Genomic DNA, 25857 nt, shown 5'->3' on the forward strand with positions numbered 1-25857 from the left:
AAACAACAGAGAGAAGGCACTGGGTCCTACTATTTCTTCTCCATGATCTAACTTCCTCCCACTAGGCTCCACCCCTTTTAATGGTTCTATCGCTCCCAAAAGCCAGTGACCAAGATTTTAGATTATGGGCCTTTGGATGACACTTGTCCAAACCACATGCGCACATACACACACACACACACACACACACACACACACACACACTGAATTTACAAGGACATCTAATTCCAGTCCTTTGCCAAAGAATTCTCAGAGTATGAGATGGTCTTGTATGAATGACCTTCTCAGTGGTGGGAAATCTGGCATCTATTGTTCCTGAAGTATTGATACATTGGTCATGACCCCACTCCCATAGCTTATCTATCTGCCTTGTTCATTGATTTCCACCCCTAAGCTGGGTACCTGGCCATACTCTGATGCCTAGAGTGTGCTGCTCTGCCCTATACTCCCCCAGGCTCTCCATCACCAGCAGGGATGCCTTCCTCACCTGCTGAGCTCCAGCTGTGGTGCTTTGTCACAGGCTATCCCAGGCCTTCCTCTTTGTCCCCTCCTCACACAAGCCGTGCTCCCTTCCATAGGACACTTTTTAGGACAGAAGACTTCATGAGGGAAGGCTTGCATGCATTCCCTTCTAAATCAAATCCAAACAAAAGAGAAGTGAATATCCTGGGGAGGGGGTAAGGTTAGGAATGAAGAACAGTAGTGAGCTTCACTAAGGATTCTTTAACTGGTAAGCCCTTTAAAGCAGAGAGCTTCGAAGTAAAGTTTGCCCAATGTTTGTAACTATGAACAGCACCAGCCCAAGCCAAGGGGTAAGTCAGATTTTCTCATCAGAAACTGAGCTGTTGGTTTCAGCAACTCAGGGGAAGGAGGAGAAAACGAAGTCTACAAAAATCAAAATTAATGTTTTTTTTTTTTTAGGGTTCTGCAGGAGGTTGACCAGCTTAATTGCACCATTTGGGTGTGTACGTGTTGGAGAACATAGTTTTAAAGGACTGAGAAATCATGAAGTATCTTAACTCGGGCGGGAGTGTAATTATTGCAATAACAGAATGTGGCTATGTGTATATGTGACTGAAATGGGAAGCAGGTTGTAAAAATTGCTTTAAAAAACAACAAAATGTCCATTCTGTCCCTCCGGACTTCCTTAATTATAAATACCAGGTAGCCCGGCGCAGGCTAAATATAGGCCTGGTGGCCATCTCTATTTATAACGTTTTTTAGGGGGAAGTCACCAGAGCAATTCAGAATTAATTCGGTGTGTTGGTTTTTATGGGCTCTAATTAGTTGTGTTTTTCTTAAGCAGCCCAACTGGGATCAATAGCGTTATATAACTGAACCCAGGGGACCATGACTTAGACATGGGCTCTTGGAGAAAGCCAAGGCCTTTGGAAGATGTCAGCCCAAAGAAAGCCCAGCAGCCCTAGAAGCCAGCGTGCTGCAGCTGCAGGGAGCACAGGGCTGGAGAAGGCTGTGTCCAGCCAAGGGCAGGCTCCAGGAGTGATAAAGGGGAGTTATTGCAGCCAGAGTCTACTACCCATCTATCTGGAGACCTTGAGGGGTGCCGTTCCCATGGCTGCTTATCAGCTGTTCCCTTGAGGAACTGATTTAGTTGCTTTAGCCTGGGGAAGTGGGGTGATGTTTTCCTGGACTGTCCAAAAAAGGCCCTTAGGCAACTCCCTGCAGAGACAGCTCTCTGGTCCCAGGGCTGGTGGTGGACTCTTGGAAGACTCAGTGTCATCTGGGGTGGATGCTGGTGGCCCTGCTGCACACCAGACCTGGATTGATTAGACTGGGGCCCCTCCTTCATCCCTTCAAGTACCCTTGTCTTGAAGAGTGCAGGGTGAGCTCCAGCTGGCAGCACCACTGGGCTCTGTAAACATGAGAGTGAGACCGGAAGTGCTTGTGCTTAAAATAAAACCCCCAAAGAGTCTGCTCTCGCGCTCTCCTTCAGATCTTCCCCTGTGTGGCTCTGCAAGTTCTTCGTGAGCTCCCGTGTGTGAGTGTGTGTGTGTGTGTGTGTGTGTGTATGCATGTGCTCCCCATGAATGAGCCCAGCCACCTGAGTAGAGGAGGAGTGTGCCTTCTAGAAAGCACAGAGGCTATGTCTGCCCAGACACGCACCAGGAGTTGGTCCCTAACTCCACAGCACAATGTTTGCCAGCTTCACAGCTGTCCTGGGACGGCAACTGGCTGTGAGGGAGTACAAAAAAGAAGACAGCTTTGCCCAGGAGGGGAGGGAACTGGGGATAGCCAGTCCTACCTCTGGCTCAGACTTTACCCTGGCCTGCTTTCTACGGGCAGAATGAGAAAGATGCCTCACCTGTATCTACCTGGTATCGGTTGGAGCTGGAATTCTGGAAATCGCTTTGTCTTTACCATGTGGCTTGTGACCTTCTGTGCATCAGAGACCTTGACAAGTGCTGTGTGGTCCCCTGCTGTTGAGATTTCAGTAAAAAGGGGAAATGGGGGAGAGTCCTGATGGCCACAGGGGGGCAAGTGGAGGGGGTCATGACATTAGGATAAGGCTAACTATAGCAGGAGCTAGTGTCAGCGGCCCAGCATGAACTCACACAGGGCTTTGAAGCAGCAAGAGAGGAGACGGGCTCTTACTTAGGATAACATCTCTTAAGGGCAGAGGCCAAACCTGGGGCAACAGAAGTTGCCTGGTTTGGTATTCAAGATCCAAATGTGAGGGTTGAGGGGCTCATGCTGTCTTCTGTGACAGCGAGGAGCTTGGTGGGGCTGCAGTGATGTTGAAAAGATGGATGGGCCAGCACAGCACCTTGGGGGCTAGTCTGAATCAACAGGCCTGCCCTGTGGGATGGGGCAGTGGACCATTTAAGGGGATGCTTTGGGAAGGCTCGATGATACCTTCCACTGTGCTATGGAGCTCCTCAGATGACAGGCATTCTTGGAGGTGGGGGTGGAACAAAATGATGACGGTGGCTCTGGTTGTGGTGGCAGACATCTGCTGACTCCTGTGCTGTGCCAAACTTGAGGACAGATAGGCTGAGAGTATGGCCCAGCCTCCCAGCACCCTGGCCATGACAGTACAGGGCACTCAGGAACCATCTAGATGGAGAGAGGAGAGGCTCCAGAGGAGCAATGGCTGTAAATTTTTTAAATTTTTCCTTAGATGAGGAGATGAGATAAGAGCCATTCTCAAGCCTTTCTAGTTTTTTTCTGAACTCTTTCTGGCTGGTTCAACTCAGTTGTCTGTCCCAAACTCCTCTCCAAGCTGACTGATTCAAACTGACTTCTTTCAGCATCTGACTGAATTAATTGCTCTGTCTGCCCCCAAACTAATTCTGCCAATATGTTTTAATCTTCTTTCTCCTTCTTATTCTCTGGTGTGTTCTGTCTTCACCCAAGTCTAGCCTGCTCTGTCTGCAACTTGTCTCTGTAAAACTGTCCTGGTAGAAAACTCTCAGCAAAAAACAAACAAACAAACAAACAAAAACAAAACAAAACAAAACAAAAAACCCCCCAAAACCTTCTGTCTCCCTGTGCTGCTCTTAAGTAGCCTCCCTTTCCTGATCTGTTCTCGTGAGAGCTGGGCATATCCTATCACTAACTCATTGTATCAGATTTTTCTCTGATTGGTCACTTTGTCTGCCCCTCAATTAGACACTTTCAAACATGGCTGCTTCCTTCTATAAACTAACTTTATCTTTGTTGTTTGGGATTAAAGGTGTATAGTAAGGTTGTATCTGTATTCCAGCCAGATCATACTGTAATACAGAGCATGTCTGCGTTCTAGCCAGATCACATAGACCTGGAAGGTCTTCGGATGTGATCCCTTGCCAGAGCAGCCATGTTGTTGGATTGAAATTTCTCTACAAATGGCCCTGATTTGGACCCCAGAGATGGGAATAAAAGGGGGCACCATTTGGCAGCCTCCCAGGAAAGGCTCAGATACTCTCTTGCCCCAGAACCCACAAGCCCCATTACCCCCCTCACCCCCTACCCCCCGACCACTAGAACCCGAACTTCCATCTGGGGTCAAACCCAACTCACAACAGATTTGCTGGAGCTATTTGCCTGGTTCTCTACATCAGGGAGTCATTGGCCCAGGGCTTCTAGTTAGGGCAGTCAACACTGGCCCAAGCAGTCTATTTGGATGTGATGGTTATGGGGGAATATCAAGGATTTACCTGGTTTTGGTTACAAGCCCTGCACACACACACACACACACACACACACACACACACACACACACACACACACATACACACATACACACATGTATCCAAATACCTAATACTTATGTATTTATATATACAAACCCCTATATGGTCATATGTAAAATACATCTAAATATACACACATATATACATAGTCATGAACACATGTATATCTATATGCATATGCACACTTGTGTAAATATGTAAATATGAATATATATACATATGTATTTTAATACTTGTATATCTCACACACAGCAGAACAAATAAGTCTTTATATAACACTTGAACATCTATCCATGAACACACACATAATACTCAGAGGTGTTGTTCCAAGTTCGGTGGTAGCGTAGGCTGGCCCGGGACATGGCTGTCGTAGTTTCCCAGGCTGCTGGACAGTAAACGGAGGTGCATGTTTCTCCTGCAGGCTGGTCCAGTTGCTGTTTGCTTTCGGATGGGAACAGAGTAATCCCTGGGATCAAAGGTTCCATTTCTCTCAAGAGTGACCAGTGCTCAGGGCCATGCACTAGGCGGGGTTCCTGGTTTACCAGGGGAGGTGGAAATGAGTTTGCCACTGGGTGTTACAGTTAGCTCTTTTAAAATGAGATTGCTGGTACTAGATGGCAGTGGAAACTTGGGTGTTCTAAAAGCCTGTGATGATACCTCAGCATTATAGCCTTTGGTTAACCCACTGTATTGATGACAAAGGTGTGAGCGAAAGCCTAAAACTGGCAGGAAGGCAGGTCTGGTGACACAGTTCTGGCATGATGCAGGTCTGGTGAGCACCAAGTTCACCGGCTTCAACGGCTGTTTGAGGTGCTTGGACAGGAGGCTGCCCATCAGGCAGCCAAGCCTGGAGGTGGGGTAGGGTGTCCAGAAGCTCCCAGAGGCCTTCAGGGAGGAGGGTAACCCTTCCTTCCTCATAATTAGTGACCAATCTGTGAAAGTCGTGGTGGAAGAATGGAGTGAGAGAGAGTTTATTTCATGAATCAGGGACTTATAACCCTCGGGCAGTGGGAGGACTTTGGAGGGTGAATAATGTGCTTGATTCACTGGGGCAAGGGGTGCCAGAGATACTTAATTTACATGTAACAGAACAGTACTTAATTATCCTATGGGTGGGGGAAGAACTCCAGGTACAGTTAAAGATCATTGGTCAAAAGCCAAGACACTAAGACATCTCATTAGCATAGGGTGGGTGTTTCTAGGAATCTCTTGGAGCTTGCTGAGTGGGTTTCTTATCAGGAAAGGGTTGGGCTTGTAATCTCCCTGAGGGCTATGTGATGCTCCTTAGAAGATCTGGGGTTCCCCAGATCAGGCCAAGAGGGAATCCAGCTGAGAAAGAGTGTCTGACACCTTATACTAAGCTCAGAGGCTATCTAGAAATGCTGGACTTTGACCTTAATAGCAGGGTTCCACACAGAGGTCCACACATGAGAATGGAAAACGTACCATTCTCATAGTTTCCCCTGCACACAGAGAAGAGTGGGCACTTGCTGAGATATGTGGCTGTGTGTGGGAAACCTGCTGTGGACAGACATCAAGTTTTTGGAATCTCTGTGGCATATATATATATACACGTGTGATATTTTTTTTTTTTTTTTTTTTTTTGTTGGAGGGCGTGTTTCGAGACAGGGTTTCTCTTGTAGGCCTTGCAAGATGAGGTTAGACTTGGGTTGTGAATTCACCTGAACTTTGACTTTGCTTCCTGGCGTGGGAGTGCTCATCTGACCCTTGCCCATCAAGCTGGGTACACTCAGTGCAAGTTGAGGAACTCCAGCAAGGGACAGAATGGGGCACTTGCTCCTAATTCCATTTTCTCTTTGTACTTTCCTTGTATGCACCATAAACCTATATCAGCTAGTGTTTTGAAATGTCTAATAGAGCCTCCAGTTAGGGAGAATTAAGCTACATTTGACTCTTCTTTCTGTGAGTTTTTTTTTTTTTAATCTCATTTCTTCTAGTGTTCTGGTTGAGAACATTTAGCAAGGCCTTTAATGATGTTTTAATGATACTACCAATTTTATCAACTAATGTATATAGTTACATATTGATGTCGAGTAGCGAAACATGAGCATTTGATATTCAGCAAATTGTTTTATTGGATAGGGTTCTCAGAGACTGATTCTGATGAACATGTTGTGAAAATACCATGGGCAAGAAAGGGGGAAAAAAAGAACGTATTGAATTTTTATGTTAAGGTTTAAGAAGCAGTGTACCAAAATAATTATAGTCATCTTACATCTTATTTGTGTATACATATGTCATTTAGTGTCAGCTGGCTTAGCTTGTGTTTAGACAGAATGGTGGTGTTTCCAATTCAGAAATTTGGGAACCCCTCCCCCCATATAATGCTGAGGTCTCAGTCTCCCTGTGCAATGGCCTTATCTTACAAACGGGAAGACCAAGGCTGGGAGAGTCCGAGTTACAGGACAACGAGACCCTCTGGGTAATCTGAGTCAGGGTCAGAGCACAACCAGACATCATCTGGCTGAACCAAGAGCGTAGAGTCATCCCTGGGAGAGATTCTGTCCAAGCCTAGAGCCTGCCACCCTGATACCCTGTCCTCTTTCCTCAAGATGACAGCCTGAGATCAGAAGAAGCAGTTTCCTAGCCATGGAAGAGCATCCTTGAGTCAGAGCTGCTGGGGCAGGTCAGGTGAGAGTCCAAGAAGAGCTGAGACAGCAACAGGAAGTGGCTACATAAGCAAACAAGTGGGTGTGACTAGTCCGGTAATGCTAGAAGTAAGACCTGGGATTATATCCAAAGGAAGCGAAAGCAGGGACTTGGGCAAATATTGGCACACCCTGTCCATAGTGGTGACATTCACAGTAGCCAAATGAGGAAGGAGCCTGTGCCCGTCAGCATGTGGATGGATATAGGCATACAATGCAATGTTAGTTGGCCCTAAGATGGGCTGGAGAGATGGCTCAGAGGTTAAGGACACTGACTACTCCTCCAAAGGTCCTGAGTTCAATTCCCACATGCCGCATGGCTTCGCTACAGCAGTCAGAGCCTCACTGCATTAGCAGCTAGCTTCGCGAGGGCAGGAAGGTGCCTTGGCTGATGCTCCCTTCTCATCTGCAGTGGAACTCAGTTGTCCTGCTGAGTTGTACATGTGTCCATACAGGTGCAGTATTGGCCACTGCTGACCCCAGAGGCCATTTGCCTAGTTAATGTTATGGGGAACATTTGTTCCTTTCCTTCTTCCAAGAGAACAGCTCATCATTGGAGACCTTGTGGGCCATTTCCAAGGATGATCTCAGTGGCCCAGGGACAAGAGGACTGGGTGGCCTTGAGACTTATATCAAGGAAAGAGATGGCTCCTCTGCTTTGGGTCAGCTACTCGGAGCCGGTCTTGCCCCGAATGGCTGCAGGCTCTTCATTGAGTGCATCCATTGGCCAACAAACTTGTTCAGCAATGTCCCTAAGAGGGAATGGCTTAGATGCTCAGGGTTAAAAGACCAAAAGTTATGTGACAAGCCCCAGTGATAGTGACTGCTCACAAGCAAACGTTATTTACCAATTGCTGCTGTCTAGCAAAGGCTCCATGGTTGCCTACCATGCCTTAGCAATCTTTGCGTCACTTGTTGGGAGAAGTAAGAAATGAGATTTACCTGTAGGAAGAGGGAAATGAAGTTTGTGATGGAAAAACTAAATCTTGAAATAGGAAATGAACAGAGAATTGGCATTGCAGATACTGTGCATTGAGCACCTACTGCCTGCCTGCCTGGCGGGAGCCCTGCTAGCATCCTCATATGCATAGGGATCGCCATTGATCTTGAAGCAATCAACCCTGCAAAGTGGTACTTACAGTCTCATGAGGAAATGCAAACCCAGAAAGGATGCGTCCAGGTTTTCCAACAGAAAGGAGTCAAGATGTTTGTACAGCCAGATTTGTCCCAAATCTACAGCATCCCAGACCTTAAGAGGGGAATGGAGGGGCCTTGTAGAGGAGCCAGAGAGGCCATCCCAGCACCCAGGAAGAGCTGTCATTTGTTAGCACATAGGCTCTCAGCACTTGGTAGGTGACACATAACTGTCACAGTGCTCCATGTTCTTCTTGTGTAAGAGCAGAACATGCCAGAACAAACTTGAGTAGGGGCTTTATTTTAAAAACAAAAGGCTGTCTCCTAAACCTAACAACAGGAAGAAGCTGAACCGCCAGGCTGGCAAGGAAAGCTGAGGATGGCAAAGAACCTGGCAGAGCCTCTTTTGTATACTCTGTGCTCCTGGGCAACGATGTGGAAATGGCCACTCACAGCATCTAAATCCCTCTAGGTGTCTCCTTGGGGCTGCCAGTCCTAGTGGGCATCTACAGGTGATAGCAGACAGGGTGGCTGTGAAGTTGGGGCAGCCAACAGGGTTGTATTAGGTAAACTTTAGTCCTAGCTAAATTCAAAAGAAATCAGTAATACAAAAAAGTATAAGGGTACGCAGTCTTAGTCCCGTTTTACTCATAAGTGATTGAGATAAGCAGGGTTTGAATATTCTTGTCAAAGCCATATGGCAGATGGTGGGGAGGGTTTGAATGAGACTTAATCTGACTGAAGCTCTACATGTAAAACTATCACATAATTTCTCTGTAGAAGAGAATTGCGGTAGAATATACACATAGTATGTACAAATGGATAGCACCATAGTATATATTATATATACATATAAACCATGTGCATGCATAGAGATAGATTCAGCTACTGTACTTTTCCCTATATGCACACATCTATGATAAAGCTTAGTTTAAATTAGAGATCGACAGCAGTAATGAATAGAGCAATGATAATAACGGTCTATAAGACACGAATTACTTATTACTGGGATTTTCCATTGAGTACTTTCAGACCTCGGTTGCCTACAGATGACGCTGTAAGGGAAAGCGTCGAGGGGTGTAGGTGTGGATGGGGGGCTCGCTTACTCTTCAGTCCTTCTTGAGTCTGAAGCTCAGGTGGCTGGGAAGGGCCACAGCAGTGTCTGGTTAGTTGAGTACATCTGTAGTCTTAAACTCTGCTTTTGGTGCTTGTGGCTAACCAGTGATGTGATACAGCCAGCGACACTGGGCAAGTCCACATGACAGGAAGGACACGAGCATCGGCCTCTCCTGAAGATGGGGGAATCAGGCCATGTGGCCTCTCTTGGTTCCACCTAGTCTCAAGCAGAAATCTGTCCTGAAAAAGTGCTCCTAATGGGAAATAGGGACACTCCAGGGGCCTGGCTGTTCTTATCTGACCTATTGCCAGGCTCAGAGCAGATGGCCCCGTGTGTTTTCTTTGGCTTCCTCCATGCACTTGAAAGTAACTGTCCATTCTTAGAGATTTGGGTTTACTCGTGGGGTGGAGAGGAAGGGGAGTGTTTATAATGAATATTTTGGTGTAGACCTGAGTTGACACTAACTTAGCTACCTCAGGGATACTTGACCCAAAATAAACACTAACTCGTGTCTAAAATACTTGGCCACAATAGTATAAACGTAGGCAATATTAACTGGCGAGATGTGATGAGTGTGTGCTTCCTCAGAAACATTCCCTAGGGTTGTTTATCTGAAAAGGACCATCCAAACCTTCCTTCCGGTTCATAAACACTGACTTTGTGCCAGAGACACAGGTGGGCAGCAGGCCGGGGAGGCCATCTCCTCTGGAGGCTGAGGAAGGCCCAGATGGTGGGTGGGAAGCCTGTGGGGAAGGGGGGCTTGTGAAGCTGTCGGGGAGGCAGTATTAGCGATGATAACCTGCTTCTTGTTTTGCAGATTGGAAACCTGGACGATTACTACCATTTTTACCACAGCAAGACCTTCAAGCGATCAACCCTGAGCAGCAGAGGCCCTCACACCTTCCTCAGAATGGACCCGCAGGTACATGCCACCGGACAGGAGTCCGAGGCCGGTTAGCTCTGCCCTCCTCATAGTGAACCATAATGGGGTTCTAGTTTAAAAAAAAAAAATTAATCTCTGTTTTTACTTCGAGTAAAATGTAGCAGAGATATAGCAACATGTCAGATCCACTAACTCTCCTCAGTTTTTCTCTTTATCAGACTTGAGAAAAATCCTTGACTTAGTTAAAATGTTGAAATCTATCAATATTTTAAAAATCAATAAGGCTTGGGAGATAGCTCCATGGTAGAAGCCTTGCCCAGCCTGCACAGGGCTCCCACTTCCACCGCAAAAATGGAAAAGTTAAATTTTTTATTTGTTTGTTTGTTTTGTTTTTCAAGACAGGGTTTCTCTGGGTAGCCTTGGCTGAGCTAGACTCACTTTGTAGACCAGGCTGGCCTCAAAGTCACAGCGATCCGCCTGCCTCTGCCTCCCTAGTGCTGGAATTACATGCATGCACCACCACACCTGGCCAAGTTAATTTATTTTTAAAAATAAAAGCATGCGGTCCTTACAAAGTACACATATATGATTAGCACCCATAAATCAAAACCCTTAAAGCAAATCTTTAATAATGAAGTTAGTGATCAGGCAAAGAGAAAATTTTCTGGTTATTATAACACATATCTTAGTGGTTGCCATGGACTTAAATCCTGGGGCAGTAAGTATGACCCTTTCCTTAAAACTTTTTTGTGAACTCTTTCAGATTTAAATAAATTAGTTTAAGTTTTCATGTCACCCATATTGACTGGGTCAGTAAGTTATACTTCCTTCCTACCTATATCTAAAATTAGCGTTGGCAAATTTCAGCCAGCAGATAGTTGGTGAGATTACAAATGCAATCTAGGCTGGTGGGCCTTTCGCAAGTTCACTACTTCAGTAGGTGCTTTTTAAATACCGGCTGTGTGGCTTATTCTGCCTACAGCAAGGGCAGTGAAGCTGGCAGCTGGGCTGATAAAAAAACAAAGCAATAAATGTGATCACAGCGAGAGCTGTGAGGGAAAAGGACGCGCCCGTAGGAAGCACAAGGAAGTATGGCCATTGATAGTCCATCACTGTTGTAAAAAATGGTAGTCACCTCATCTTAAAAGCAGCGTGCCAAATGCCAGTCTGAACTCACTGTCTGGTGCACAAAATTATTTCAGCAATTTCCAGAGAATGTTTACAGTAATTTCCATGGAAGAACAGGCTTTTGACGTTGCCACAGCCACTCCACTGACAATCATGCCTTCATTGTGTTGACAGAGCTGGGGGAGGGGAGGGAAACCATTCATCTCTGGTTGCTTTGCGCTGGGTTGTTGCTCTATGGGCATTCTGATTTGAATGTAGTTAAGTCGCCCCCATTCACGTGAGTGGGCCTTGGAAAGCTGAGAGATCCTGCATGTATTTGTGAATTCATTCCGTAGGTTGGTGGGTGAGCGGATGGATAGATAGATGAACGGACAGACTGGTGAAGGATGATGAGTGGATGAATACGTGGATGAACGGGGCTTATGGGAGGGTGAGTGAGTAGGTGGGTACATGGGCTGCTGATGGAGGGGCAGATGGATGCGCGGTTGACAGATGCATAGATGGATGAATACATGGATAAACACAAGAATGGATGGATACATAGAAATATGTAGTTAAAAGACATTCTGCTAATCCTGTTATTCCTTCAGAGTTTTATATGTCTGGGCATTTTAAAGCACATCATCTCACCTAATTACACAGGATTATAGTTATATATACTTGTGCCACAGTATAGATCAGGAAAAGATGGTTTTCAGAGGAACGAGGACATTCCCTTCCCTCAGGAAGCAAAGCCATAACCGTAGAAGCTCACACTTCCAGAATGAGAGCAATTAGCAAAGAGTGAGCGGGCCCAGTTCTCAGGGCCACGTAGAGTAGGGCAGCAGGGCGCCATGTTCCTGTGCACAGCCTGAACACAGAAGAGTCGTGGTGGGTTCTGTGAGGTTGAGAGTGACCCATCCATCACGTGTCATCTTAGTCAGAGGAAAGTCTAAGTAAGCCAAGAAGACGCCAGCCCCACATTTCCCCACCATGGTTTCCCTCTGAGCAAGCGGTTGATGTAAAGCGTGTTGTCAAGGCAGCACGCTTTTTCTTTGTCTGAAATTTTTAGCATCTTTAAATTCCCACCTCTCAGGTAGTTACAATTGGGGTCAAGTATTTGTTTGGAGAATGCTCTGGCATGGGGGATCTTTGCTAAGGGACTTGGCCCCCAACCCCCTTTTCAAGGGGCCTCCCAAGAATTAAAACTGCTTCTTGATGCTCAGACAGTTACAGAGTCAAAAATAGGAGGCAGAGAGAATGCTTTGTCTCCCTTCTGTTTTAAACTTTTGTGGTGTTTTGTTTGGGGATTGATATGTCTAGATAACATGCCTTGGCAGAACTTTTGTTCCTCTTGACTCAGTCCTTTGAGTGGCTGAGACTACAGACAGGAGCCACCAGCCCTGGCAGTCCTAAACCTTCCTAAGGTACTCAGTCGGGCACTCCTTCTTTTTCAAAAGTGTTAACTGTATAATTGTGGAATTTGGAGCTGCTCAGAAAGTCTCATACTGGCAAGGCCACAGTAATGCTAACACAGAAGGCTTGTGCGTGGGCCATGCAGGCAGTGTGGCAGGGACATGTTCCAAGAGGTTCCAGTGGCTGGATGCCCTAGCCCTGCCTGTATACAACAGCTGGGCTGTTCCGTTGATTCATTTTGGGGGTATTGAAAGCACGGTGATCAGTTTGGCTCTGGAGCAAAGTGTTCCTGGGGATTCAATAATATTTTATTTGAGGCAGGGACTCATTCTGTTTTACAGGCTGATGCAGAACCCACCACGTAAACCAAACCCATGGTGACTTAGAATTTATGGCAATCCTCCTGCCTCAGCTTCCCAAGAGGATGAAATGATGACATGGAGACCTTTTGTATTTATTATAAGCTTATGGCACTATAGCTGGGCAGCAGAGTCTCAGCTATTCTCACCTGGCTGTACTGGCCTGGCCTACATCCTGCACCACCTGTCATGTTCCCTGTCCATCTTAGTCTCTAGACCTGACTCTTGCTACTTCCTTCATGTCCAGCTACAGTTGCGTCTGAGATTCCTTCCCAGAGACCTCTCTCTGCTGGAAGTCCTGCCTCCCTCTTTTGCCTCAGCTATTGGCCGTTTAGCTCTGTATTTAATCAGTCAGAAGGGGGTGGAATTGTTTACAAAAGTGTTTACAAAATATGGTGCATCCGAAAGATAACAGTACCAACGTCTGCCAGTACTCCAACACTGGCATTACAGATGTGACAACCCCCCCCCCCCGCCAGCCTCCCACCCCACAGTTGTATTCCTGAAGGAAGCAGGGGGAAAAGACAGACTTCCTAGGGCAAGGCTCTTGCAGGTAGCTTTTTTCCAAATAAAATTCCCCCTTTGCCCAGTTTCTTGGCTCCTGGCAGGGCAGCCATCAAAGCATCCTACCAATAAAAAATAAAGAGGAAAAAGGTGTAAAGCCAGAGCATCCCAGGCTCGCCTGAAGCCTGCCAGTGATTGGCTGATGGCTCCCTCCGTGCTAATTACAGCTTCAACCCCAGGGAAAGCATACAGGCTGTTTACATAGTCTCATCTTGAGGCAAGCCAAACGAACCTGCTGTCCGTCTGATGGGTATTTACTTCACCTAGTCAGTTCCAATCTGATGAAAATGGCTGTTTCGTAGAATTATTTGTGTTGTCCCTTATCTCAACCATTTTCTTACACAAGAAAAGCCATTTATGACACTTTTACATGTGGAAAATTCTATAATTAATATTATCAACAAAAGGAAAAGATGACTTAATATAATTTAGACACATTGGAACGTAGTTGCCTATGTGCTGGAATAACCAAACTGGACATGAGTGTTACAGGGCTTAGGAGAAAGTCCAATCGAATACCAATAGTATTTTACTTTAATTGCCTTCAGTCTCCATTGTATCAAAGTGCTTCAATGAGTGATGGAATTTACAGTCTACCCCAAATTCCTATGAAACTAATGGAGTGTGCTTTTGTTTAAACAAAACACAAATGAAGTGGGAACGCTTGTCTTTCTTTACACACAGGTAATACATACTGTCACACCTAGAAGGCATTCCAGGCATTCCCCTACGCTTATCCTCTACTGGCGTAGGCCATCACTTTCTTTGCATTCTTTCTTTCATATATATACATATATATATATTCACACACACACATATATATACATACATACACACATACACACACATATATAGATATATGTAGATGATAGATAGATAGACAGACAGACAGACAGACAGACAGACAGACAGATAGACAGACAGACAGACAGACAGACAGACAGATAGATAGATACATAGATAGATAATGCATATGGGTGTTTTGCCTGCATATATGTCTGTACCACGTGCATGTAGTTCTTGTAGAAGCTAGAAGAGGGTGTTAGATCCCCTGAAACTGGAGTCACAGACAATTGTTAGCCAACATGTGGGTGCTAGGAATTGAACTCAGGTTCTCTGAAAGAGCAGTCAGTGCTCCTAACTGCTGAGCTGTTCCCTTCCACACAGTCTTGATTACCCTTTATTTGATCTCCCCGCATCTGTGAAGGGGCCATTTTGCTCTGCTCTACTGATCAGCCCTATCATAGAGAGAACAGGTGACATGTGCCCAGTGTGCAGTGTCGGTCGCCGGGTGCTTCTAAGGGCTGTCATTGAAGCATGCGTTCTTAGCTTGTCCTTTTGCTAACCGTCTGGGGAAGGGCAGATGTTACAGAGGCCTCGGCCAATAGCTGAAAGGGCTCAGACATTTTTTAAAAGTTACTCGTCCTGACTTCATTCCAAGCTGGCTTATAGTTTAGATGCTGCTGCCTGTGTCTTCCAGCTGTACATTTTAGCTCGATGACTCTGGTTCCCTTCCCTTTCCTTTGGTACTCAGCCAGATGGACGACGGGAGTGGAAGGATGGAGATGTTATTGGAGGGTGCTCTGGTGGCTGTTTCTGGCAGTGGGGGCCTTCCTGTCAGTGCTTTCATCCTCGTCAGTCACAGCGTGATTTTGAGGGGCTATAGTGGGCATTCTGCTTAGTGAGAAGGGACTTTGCCCCAGAGTTGAATCAGAGCTTGGGTTCCTGTCCAGCGGTGATGCAACGTGTAAGCAGATCTTTCCATTAACCACAGATGGAATTTTATCTGACACTTTCTGTGTGAGAGAGCCATTTGGATAGCAAACAGGGAGTTCCTGGCAAATAGCACACAGAGAGCGAGTGACCGTAGTGGTCTCAGGGGTCATTGGACTGTGTCACGGACAGGCTCCTCCTGCCCAGGGCGGATCTGCCCACATGGGTAGGGAGGTGCTCTAGCCGCCCTGACTGTAGATCTCATAGACTTCTGCAGCAGTACTGAAGGTAGCTGCTGTGAGCATGGGGCTGTCTCAGCACATCTGATTTCAGGTGCATGGCTGTGAGCAGTTAAGCAAAGGGTTTGAATTTTAAAATACACCTTTAAAGACAACGTTTTATAATTTTACCTGCATACTTGGCCCTTCTCAGTGACATCTAAAAGGCTTCACGGCCTCAAAGAGAGATACTCCTTTATGCTCTCTGGCTTGAGTTGGTGGCCTACCTCTTCCCCATATGCTTCATTGGTGGGGGCCAGCCCACTTCCGGCATTGCCCAGCCCACATCCTGAGTTCTCTCACCTGGATCACAGCAACTGCCCTTCTAGCCATCCTCCTGTGAGCCTCTTTGTCACCTCTGGCCCACAGCTAACCTCTCCACACTGCCAAGGGATCCTAGGAAACGCCCTGTTGTCACTGTCCTGAGTGGGCCCTGCTCCCACCTTTTGGCCTCCTGTGGCCCCCTGACCCCAACCACTGCAGCCCTTATAGCCCCCCCCCCCCCGAAGGACTTCTTCATGCTTCTCCGCTGCTCAGCCTTTACTCGCATTTGCTCCCCATCTGCTTTCTCTTCCCTGCCTCTCCCTGATCTCAGGTATCCCTGCTACCAGGAAGCCAGCCGTTCGACTGAAACCCTCAGACAGGGTTTACTCTCCTTACAAGTTGTATATTTGCGTTCTAGATTTATCCCAGAACGGGTACTGCACATCATGGCGTTTGATAGGAACCATAACCATAACTAGTAGTTCGCTCTGGATCTGGTCAGTGGCAGAAACAGAGCAGACAGGGAGCTGCATATGGTATCTCCATGGCCTAGGACGACAGGCAGGGGAGCACACCCAGTATGCTACAACCAACAGAGCCAATGGAGAGCCACAACAGGAAGGTCAAACCCACCAGCCTCATGGATTCTCTTGGGGAGAGGAGCTTGGGCAGAAAATTACAAGAGCCCGTCTCTTGCCAACACAAGACGAACTTGTTGAGAGCCAAGGCCACACCTCGTTTGTTTTTTATCCCTTTACAGTCACCCAGTAAAAGCTAACAGATGCCGAATAAATGTTTATCGAAACGTCTCTTGATTTTTCAGAGACCGGGCTCCTGTATACAAGCACGGCTTCCCTTCATTTGCATATCTAAATGTTTTAGATATAAACTGTGGTGCACCCTACGTCAATCATAACAGAACCCACCAGAGAACCTGGCTTAAGAAAGCCTTATCACACATTGCTGATACCAAGTGACTGACACTGGGAGTGTGGACCAGTATCTGCTAGAGTTGCTGTGACAAAGGGCCACACACTGTGTGGCTTCAATAACGGGTGCCTAAGTTTCGCAGTCACATAGTCACGGAGGCCTGGAGGTGAAGGTTCCAGCTGAGTGGCTTCCGCCGAGGTCTTTTGCTCATGGCTGTGTTCTTGCCGTGTCCTCACATGGTCTCTCCCTGTGCACATCTGTGTTCTAATCTCTTATGAGGACATCGGTAATAATGGAGGAAGGCCTACCCCAGTGACCTCACTTTAGCTCAATTTGTCTCTGTAAAGAGTGTCTCCAGAGGTTGGGGTGTGGCTCAGTGGCAGAACACTTGCTTAACATGTGTGAGGCCATGGGTTTGGGCCTCACGATCTCGTTCTGAGGCACTGCAGTGTAGAACTTTAAGAATCTAGAGCGGTGGTTCTCAGCTGGGGGCGGGGCACGTCAAACAACCCTTTCACAGGGGTCTCCTAAGATCAATGGAAAACAGATATTTACAGCACAATTCATAGCAGCTTCCAAATTAGTTATGAAGTAGCAATGGAAATAATAATTTTATGATTGGAGGTCACTGCAACATGAGGAACTATATTAAACGGCCGAAGCATTAGGAAGGTTGAGACCCACTGATCTAGAAGGAGATACAATTCAGCCATAACAATCGACCAAACGGGGTTGTGGCTGCAGGCTCTGTTTTCAGTGACTGTGAGCCAGCGACTAGTGATGGGGAAAACAGTACCGGCTATGTCCTTCAGCAAAGTGACTTGCGAGTGAATGGGCAGCTTTAGTTTCCCAAAGCACCCACTGCCATACTGCCCACATTGTCATCCCTTGTGATGGTTAAGGCAGGCTCTTCTAAACCGAAGTCAAGGGATGTCTTCTACAGTGTGAGGACATTGGTATGGGAGGGGAGGGTTGCTTCCCTGTTGCCTAGGTGACATGAGAAGGTGTTGATGGTGGGATTCTAGGCTGAGCCACTTCCTGGGTTCTCTAACTCGTTCCCGTTGTTGACTGCCCTGGCTTTCCTGTTGGGGATGTACAGTTGGCAACCTGACTGACGTCCTGCCACGTCAACCCCAAGCAGAAGTGCAGAACTCCAGGGAAGTTCAGACATCCTGCTAAGACTAGCTCCAGTGACACCAGTAACCTGTGGGGACAATTCTCCTGTCCTCTAAGGAGCTGACAGCTGTCACTCCCGTGCCTTACGCAGGCAGGGAAAACCCTTTCGTCTCCATGAGCCTTTGTTTAACCCCATGGTCTTCTTTGGTTTTGGTGTCACTGTTTCCCTCAATCCATGAGTCTTACTTCTTTGGTCTGACACAGTATAGCATTCCTAGTTTAAACCAGACAGCAGTTGTTTCTTCAGCGACCAAAGGAGAAAGGCAGGAGAGAGAGAGTCAGGAGATGAGGGGACGCTAGAGGCGCTGGCACATTCCTGTCTTCTCCGTATATCCCAGCACTGAGGGGACCAGGTTGGGGCATGGAGATGGCAACAATACTACAGGGAACACCAAAGCCCTACCCACAGAGAGCCATCAATCTCCATCTAACAAGGGGGCCTTGGGCCTACTCAGAAATGTGGGTGGGATTGGGAGAGTAAGAAGCTGAAGGTACGCACAAACTAAGGACAGTTTCTTTTCTTTCTTAAGAATTGGGTTGGGTTTTTTGTTTGTTTGTTTTGGTTTGGTTTTGATTTTTGTTGGTTGGTTGGGGTTTTTTTTGTTTGTTTTGTTTTGTCTTTTTTTTTGAGACAGGATTTCTCTGTGTAACCTTGGCTGTCCTGGACTCACTTTGTAGACCAGGCTGGCCTCCAGCTCACAGTGATCTACCTGCCTCTGCCTCCCAGGTGCTGGGATTAAAGGCGTGCTTCCAAGGACAGTTTCCTAATGTTTAAAAATGTCCCCTTCAGTAAAAACATATGCCTTTCCCTGTGTGTCCTAGTATCATATGTGACTGAAGAGAGGATGGGAAGGAGTGGCCAGAGGTCTGTCTCTCCAGGTTTGTTCCATGTTCCTAATCCCAGTGGGATGGAGGTTTGACAAACCGCTCAAGGTTGTGGAGAACACCACCACACGCCCATTCCTGCAGCATTTTCGTGAAGTTCTCAGAAGTCCCAGAACTCTGGCCTCTTCTTCTGTCCCTTTAGGGCAAGGGCCCATCTTAACTTCCCCTCGGGTCTGTGCACAGAGAACGGCGCACACCCCATAAGGCAGTGCAACAGCTGTAAAGTATGTGGTAAGTGGTGAACACTGCCCTCCTCACTCAGCCCTCCACACAGCCTCTGTGGAGCCCTTCAGCAGATCGAATGCTGGTGTTTAGAATGGTCATCGCTGGTGAAAACTAACTGTGATCTCACTGTTGAGTGTGAAGGCTTGGAGATGGGCTGGCCAAGCCCATGCGCAGCATTTACGGGCTGGAAACTGAAGCTCCGGCAGTGTATCTGTCTACACAGCCTTATTTCCTTCAGTTGCTCCTTCTGCAGGGGCCTGTAGGATCTAATGGTTCCTGGACACTGGGAACATAGCCTCTGACTTCCTCTACCAATCTACATGGAGTGTAGTCAGGCTACCTTACCATACAGAAGTCCCTCTTGTCATTTAAAAAAATATTTTATTAATTTATTCATATTATACCTCAATTGTTAGCCCATCCCTTGTATCCTCCCATTCCTCCCTCCCTCCCGCTTCCCCCCTACTCCCCTCCCCTATGTCTGTGACTGAGGAGGACGTCCTCCCCCTGTATATGCTCATAGGGTATCAAGTCTCTTCTTAGTGACCTGTTATCCTTCCTTTGAGTGCCACCAGGCCTCCCCATCAAGGGGACATGGCCAAAAATGGGGCACCAGAGTTCGTGTGAAAGTCAGACCTCCCTCTCCACTCAATGGTGGAGAATGTCCTGTTGGGACTTTAGGTGAGGGAAGCATAGGAGAATGGGGAAATAGAAGGATCCAGAGGGCCGTGGAAACCTACAAGAAGAACATTATGATGGGTGGATCTAGGTCCTGGGGTTCTGCTCAAACTATGGCATCAATCAAGGAAAATATAGGCAGTAAACTTCGAACCCCTACCCAGACCTAGCTGATGGACAGGACACTCTCCCTCTTGTCCTTTTATGTTTAAGGAATAGAGTGAGCTTCTCTTTAAAGCCAAAAAGCATGGGGAAAAGAGAGAAGCCAGGAGCTATCTCCTTTGCACTGGGTACAACTATGTATGGAGCACAGAATACATTCAAGATTCAATAGAGACCCTCTGTTGAGTGCTTTGAGAAGTTTACCATCTTGGTTCTAATCGGCATCCTTCCCTGGTAATGCTGTGTAGGAAACTCCAGTACAGAGAGGCCTCTGTGAATGCCCTCTGTCTCCTTAGCTCCTTCCACACCACAGACCCTAAGTTCTGTTATAGAAAGAGGGCTCACTAGGAAAGCTTCCTGGGGTTTCTGAGGCATAGGAAAACCTTTCTGGGCAGGAAAGGGCTTGACAGCAACATAACTTTAGGTAGATCACAAGTATACGTTTTGTCAGACCCATTACATGGTGGACTTTTCAAAACAGCTCTTTGTTGCTTGTGACACCAGGACCAGCATGTCAACTGGGCTACTGGTCTGACCGTGTGTCTCTGGCTCACAGGAAGAGGGAAGAGCTAGGGCTGCCACTGGGACAATAGGAATGTCAGTGAGTCTTGACACCTGCAGGGTGTTTACTGCAGTCCTGTCAGGGTCTCCCCGCCCTCTACCTCTAGGTCTCAGCTTGTTTGTGTGGGCTCCTATGACTCTCTGTAAATTTTATCTCGTCTTACACAAGGACATTTCAGAGAGTCTGGGTTTTAACTTGACTTCTAGAACAAAGTTGGACATGTACTGTAAGACAAAGTGTAGGGCTGGGGCAAGGCTCTGTGCTAGGTACCAGGCGGTGTGTAGGCTGCAGTTACCACCGAAAATGCCACTCTTCTGTAATCCTGGGAAGAACACAGAGCCTTCTTTAGGCCTACAAGCCTTTCCCAGAGCAAAGACATTTGTAGGGCAATTCTGGTATAGGTTTAGCAGGACACAAACAGGGATGGAGCCAAGGATAATGGTCAGGAAAAAAAAGTCAAAGAAATCAACTTTGTACCAGGCTGTGGTTGGCAGGATTTGTGCACAGTGGGTGTGGTGTTTGGTAGCCTTGCTCCCATCCCATTTCACTTATTTGTTGATGTTCCACAAAAAAACTAAACAAATGTCATTCAGAGGACAGTACCCAAGCTGGGCTGGGTGTGGGCATGTCAGAGCATGCCTGGGTTCTAGCATTAGTAGGCTGGGCAGAGAGTTTGAGGCCAGCCTGAGCTACGGAGTGAGTTCCAGGCCAGCAGAAACAACATAGTAAGACCTTGTCTCAAAAGGAAAAAGAAATCTATCTAAATTGTATTTTCAACTCAGAAGTATGCTTTTAAAAGTCTACTTGGGGTTGTTTCTATTTTCGGCCTGAAGCATGTTTGTACTTAAAATCTGAATCATGGCTTCATTTCTTCATCCAAGAAGCATCAATGAACTTCATCTGGTTGCCAGGCGTTGCCTAGCGCAGGGAAGTACAGTGGAGGCAGGACGTGGACCCTGTCCAGGTGGCTGTTTATAAAGGATAGCTGGACCACTGTTTGAAGTTACATCTTTACATCACTGTGACAAGCACCTGAGATAAATCAACTTACAGAGAGGAAAAGGGGAGAGAGGGGTGAATAAGGGCAAAGTCCAATGCTGCATGTATGAAAATACCACAGTGTGTTGCCTTGATGAAAATGCCACAATGCGTTACCTTGATGACTTAAAGTTTGATTGCGGAAGAGGAGCATTTGCTTTGGCTCCATTTCGGAGGCTTTAATTCCCAGTTGCCTGGTCCTGTTGCATTTCTTCTCGTCCTTTCTGACACTGCAACGTGTTATTCCTCGTGGCGCGGTGACCCCAGCCATAAAATTATTTTTGTTGCTACTTCATACTGTCACTTTGCTACTGTTAGGAGTTGTAATATAAATATCTGTGGTTTTTCATATATATATTATGTATATGAGTGCTCCATTTGCATGCACACCTGCAGGCCAGAAGAGGGTGTTGGATCATATTACAGATGGTTGTGAGCCACCCTGTGGCTGCTGGGAACTGAACTCAGGACCTCTGGAAGAGCAGTCAGTGCTCCCAACCTCTGAGCCATCTCTCCAGCCCTATCTGTGGTTTTCAATGGTCTTGATGACCCCAGTGAAAGGGTCGTTTGACCCCCCAAAAGGGTTGCGACTCATAGGTTGAGAGCCACTGACCTGTTGGTTTGGGCCAGTGGCAGCACACCATGTCATAAAGAGAACAGATAACACAGAAGACAGATCCACCTCATGGCAGCGGGGAAGCAAAGATACCAAGGAAGGTCCAGGCCAAATACCCCTCAAAAGCACACCTCAGAGACATAACTTCCTTCAACTAGCTCCTCCCCTGACCCCCCAGGGTTAGGGATGTAACCCAGGACCTTATACATGCCAGATAAGCTGTCTACCACTGGCTTCATCTCCGATCAAGATCTGCCTTAAAGGCTGTGCTATCTCTCAGTAGCACCATAGGCTGACCACCAGGCTTTGGCCAAACTCGCAAACCATAGCAGCCCCAAGTCCGTGCAATCAGAAACGGAGGCTGCGGTCACTCAGACAGGGGCCTACTTGACTCCCAGACTCAAGCACATTTTTCACTGTCCAAAGTTTCTTACCTGTGATCTCAAAAGACCAATCAACACGTGCTACTGTCTCTGGCCATACATTTCTCACAGGGGGAAAGTCTGGCTACCTCCTGCAGGCACTCTAAGGCATCTGGTGCACAGACCATGAATGATGCTTTAGAGCGAAGTGATAGCCAAGCCTGCTACGGAGAAGTGTGAAGACTTTTCTAAGCACGCTGGCCCTCCCAGGAGAGGGGGATATTAGACTCCTGGCCTTGTCATAATGCAATGTCATTTTGTTCAACTTCTAAAGTCCCCATAGTGTCTCCCAGTCTCAACACAGTCTAAAAGAGTCTTCTGAGACTCAAGGCAAATAACGTCCAACATATAATGGCACAGAATAGATACGATGCCATCCCAAGAGAGAGGAAGGGGAGCGTAGTGAGGAATACTGGGCTAAAGTAAAACCAGACCCCAGCAAAGCAAGCACAGCCCTGTAGATCCCCTGGTATCAAAGGCTTAAAAGGCACTCTCCTTCAAGCTTCTCTGCCAGGGACGTACATTTCTCTCTTGGCTGGTTCCTCCCTGTCTGCAGCTGCCTTTGGCACCTCCAGTATCTTGGGGTCTTCACCGCAAGCTCAGCCTCACTTTCACGGCTTCATAAAATGGCCTTCCTTGGTCTCTTGCCCTCTCAGGGCTTTCACAAAGAGACTCCCCTGCCACACCCTGCCTGGCCTCAGTGGCTCTGCAACCACAGTGGAAGAACCCATAGCACACACACACCCCCCCCCCCCCCCCCCCCCCCCCGCCCAGGTCTTCGTGACTCCAAAGCCAGCAGCAAATGGACAACACTGCCATGTTTGGCTGCCAGCTTGAGGTGGCTTTGGCCCCCCCTTGAATCACGTTAGCTTTTTGATTCAGTTGCTTCCTAGGAACAGAAAGCATGGTGTGGTCCCTCTCTCCCAGGCTGGAAGCTTGGCAGGGCGGGGTCTTCCCACTGAGGATGTCTGTCCTTTGGTTGTGGTGTAGATCAGCCCACTCCTTAATGATGCTGATCGCCTTAACAAGGGCAGCCCCTTCCAGCACAGGCTCCAGATGCAACATTGAGCCTTTTTCTCTCTAAACGGTACATTTTGCATGTTTTCTGCTCCACTTGCTTTTCCAATTGTAGACCTGCATAAGACTCATTAATAATAATAGCCAAGCCACAGATTCAATATTATGCTTTGAAATCCTCTCTGCCAAAGAAATCAGCCATTACTTTTTTTACTTAGCCTCAGGCAAGTTCTTAGGACTGGAGTGGAAAGCAGCCCAATTCTTTGCCAGATTATCACAGGAATGGACTGCAGCCCAGGTCCTGCTATTGTTTCCTTCCAAATCCTCTCTAGCCAGGCCTCCATGGTCCCCATCCCTCCCAGCACTACCGCCTTCCATGCTCCTAGTGGGATAGCCCATTAAACTCGGATTATAGCACTTAACCTCTTTTCTAATCCCTCCCAAATTCCGAAGTCTCCCACAGTCCTTCAAAACAACAACAGCACAGTCGGGTTCTTCACGGCAACAGTCCGCTCTCTGGTACCAGCCTCTATATTAATTACTTTTCTGTTGTATTGAGATAAAATACCACAAGTAACACAAAGTAGGGAAGGAAGGCCTTCATGTTGGTTGAGGGTCCAAAATGGAGCAGGCACGGCAGCAAGGGACAAGCATGGGGGCGGAGGGCGGGGCCTGGAACAGGAAGCTACAAGCAGCAAATAGAAAGAGCTAACTGGAAGAGGCAGAGGCTACCCTCCCCTGTCAAAACATCTGAGCCTACAAGGGGCATTCATATTCAGACCACTAGAAGGGGCAATCCTTAATCCTACGGAGATTCTCAGTGTTGCTTTTTCTAATACAGATAGTTACACGTGCAGGGGGAAATAGTCCAAAAGACATGTTGCCTACCCTCAACTCTCAGCTTCGGTTCCGTGAGTGATCTGTTAGAGACCCTCAGTGATATGGACCTTTGCTGTACATCACATGACCGTGTACATAGCTAGTGTCTATGGGTGTGCCTATGTGAGAGGACCCTTCTGCGTGCACGATGGGAGAGATGAAGCTTCAGTCACTTGGTTTTAGATTTGAGCATATTTCTGACCTTCTTAGAGTACCCAGGTGGCTCTTGGGCTCCAGCCTGAAGGCCTCCAAACAGAGCCTCACATCTGGCTGAGGTGGAGGATTGGTGTGTTAGTTAGCGTTGGCCAGGAACCAAGTATGTTTACCCTCATCTCCCCAGAACCCGGCACTGGACCCATGGAATGCTCACACATACCTCTGTTGAGTGAGCTGGTGAATAAGTGACCCCCCCCTCCAGAATTTCTACTATGCAGAGAAATCAGGATGGAAAATAACATTCTTTATGGTGGTCAAGAAGCGAGATTGGGAATCCTGTTGTACTTTCCCAGAGAGATGGGTGAGGAGTTAGGCAGTAACCAAAGCTGAGAAAAGGCCTGGGAGAAAGCTAGCTAAAGTAGCCATTGTGCCTGTGCTTGACCCTCTGGGTCCTTGTCCACAGAGTTGGACCTTAGACACTCCCACACTGGGCACATCACCCATGCTGTTTGGTTTCATTGCCATGGTCATAGGCAGAGAAGCTGGATGGGATGGGGAGCTACCGTGCCGTTGGGATCCAGTGTGCTGTAGATCCAGTATGGTCACAGCCACCCTCAGAACCGTGTCAGCATGGGGCTCTTCCCCCAAACCCTGACAATAACTACGAGCTGGGGTGCTCGACTCATCCATCTGGCAACTCCATACTAGAAACTTGTTTCCCCACTAGGGCTGTCAGTGTTTGAGGTAGTGGTAAGTCCAGGGCTCTCAGCCTGGCAGGAGAGATGGAGTCATCCCAGGGAGCGCAAGGCCTGAGGAGTCCACTGTGTTTTATCAGGCGGTGTTTAGCAGATATTGAAACACTGCCTTACATCTTTCATCGCAGGTAGAGCTTTCTTGTTCGGGTAGTAACATACGTGGGGAAGTTGTAAAACAGCATCAGTGAGTGTTATGAGCAAAACATCTCGTTTCATCATTTTATTTTTCTGTAGGAGTCTCTATCTGCAGTGCTTATAAATTACTTAGGACTCGGGACTGAGGCGTTTAAAATATCTAACCCAAAATGGATTTTGAGCCCATTGTGGGATTTCTTTGTTGTTGTTTTGAGACAGTGTCTTGCCATGTCGCTTGGGCTGGCCTGGAATTTGCATAATGAACTTCCTGCTTCCCAAGTGCTGGGGGGATTGGAGGTACGTCTCCCCACACCCAGCTTTCTGCAGGGTTTCTAATAAACTGAGTACATAGATGATTTATGGATGGGTCATATAAATGGCAGGACAGGCATGGTTCTTTAGCCTGAATGTTTTGTCCTGTGTCCCACGAAGGCTACCTGTATACCTGTGTCCCCCATGGATGCATGTCTACCTGTGAGGCTCCCTCCTTCAGGAAATAGCAAAGCTGATCTTTAGAGAAGGGA

The 25857-nt window shown here is 47.3% G+C and overlaps 1 protein-coding gene across 2 annotated transcripts in view; it reads left to right on the plus strand.

Annotated features, from left to right (window-relative positions):
• Window positions 1–25857, plus strand: part of Pcsk6 (proprotein convertase subtilisin/kexin type 6) — a 182513-nt gene that overhangs the window by 36628 nt on the left and 120028 nt on the right. For both annotated transcript variants that reach the window (XM_051148691.1, XM_051148692.1), the window contains exon 2: window positions 9931–10035. In XM_051148691.1, the coding sequence (XP_051004648.1) occupies window positions 9931–10035 (105 nt within the window). The remainder of the gene's footprint in view (window positions 1–9930; window positions 10036–25857) is intronic.

The sequence above is a fragment of the Acomys russatus genome, chromosome 7 (assembly GCF_903995435.1).
Source record: "Acomys russatus chromosome 7, mAcoRus1.1, whole genome shotgun sequence".
Taxonomy (NCBI): domain Eukaryota; kingdom Metazoa; phylum Chordata; class Mammalia; order Rodentia; family Muridae; genus Acomys; species Acomys russatus.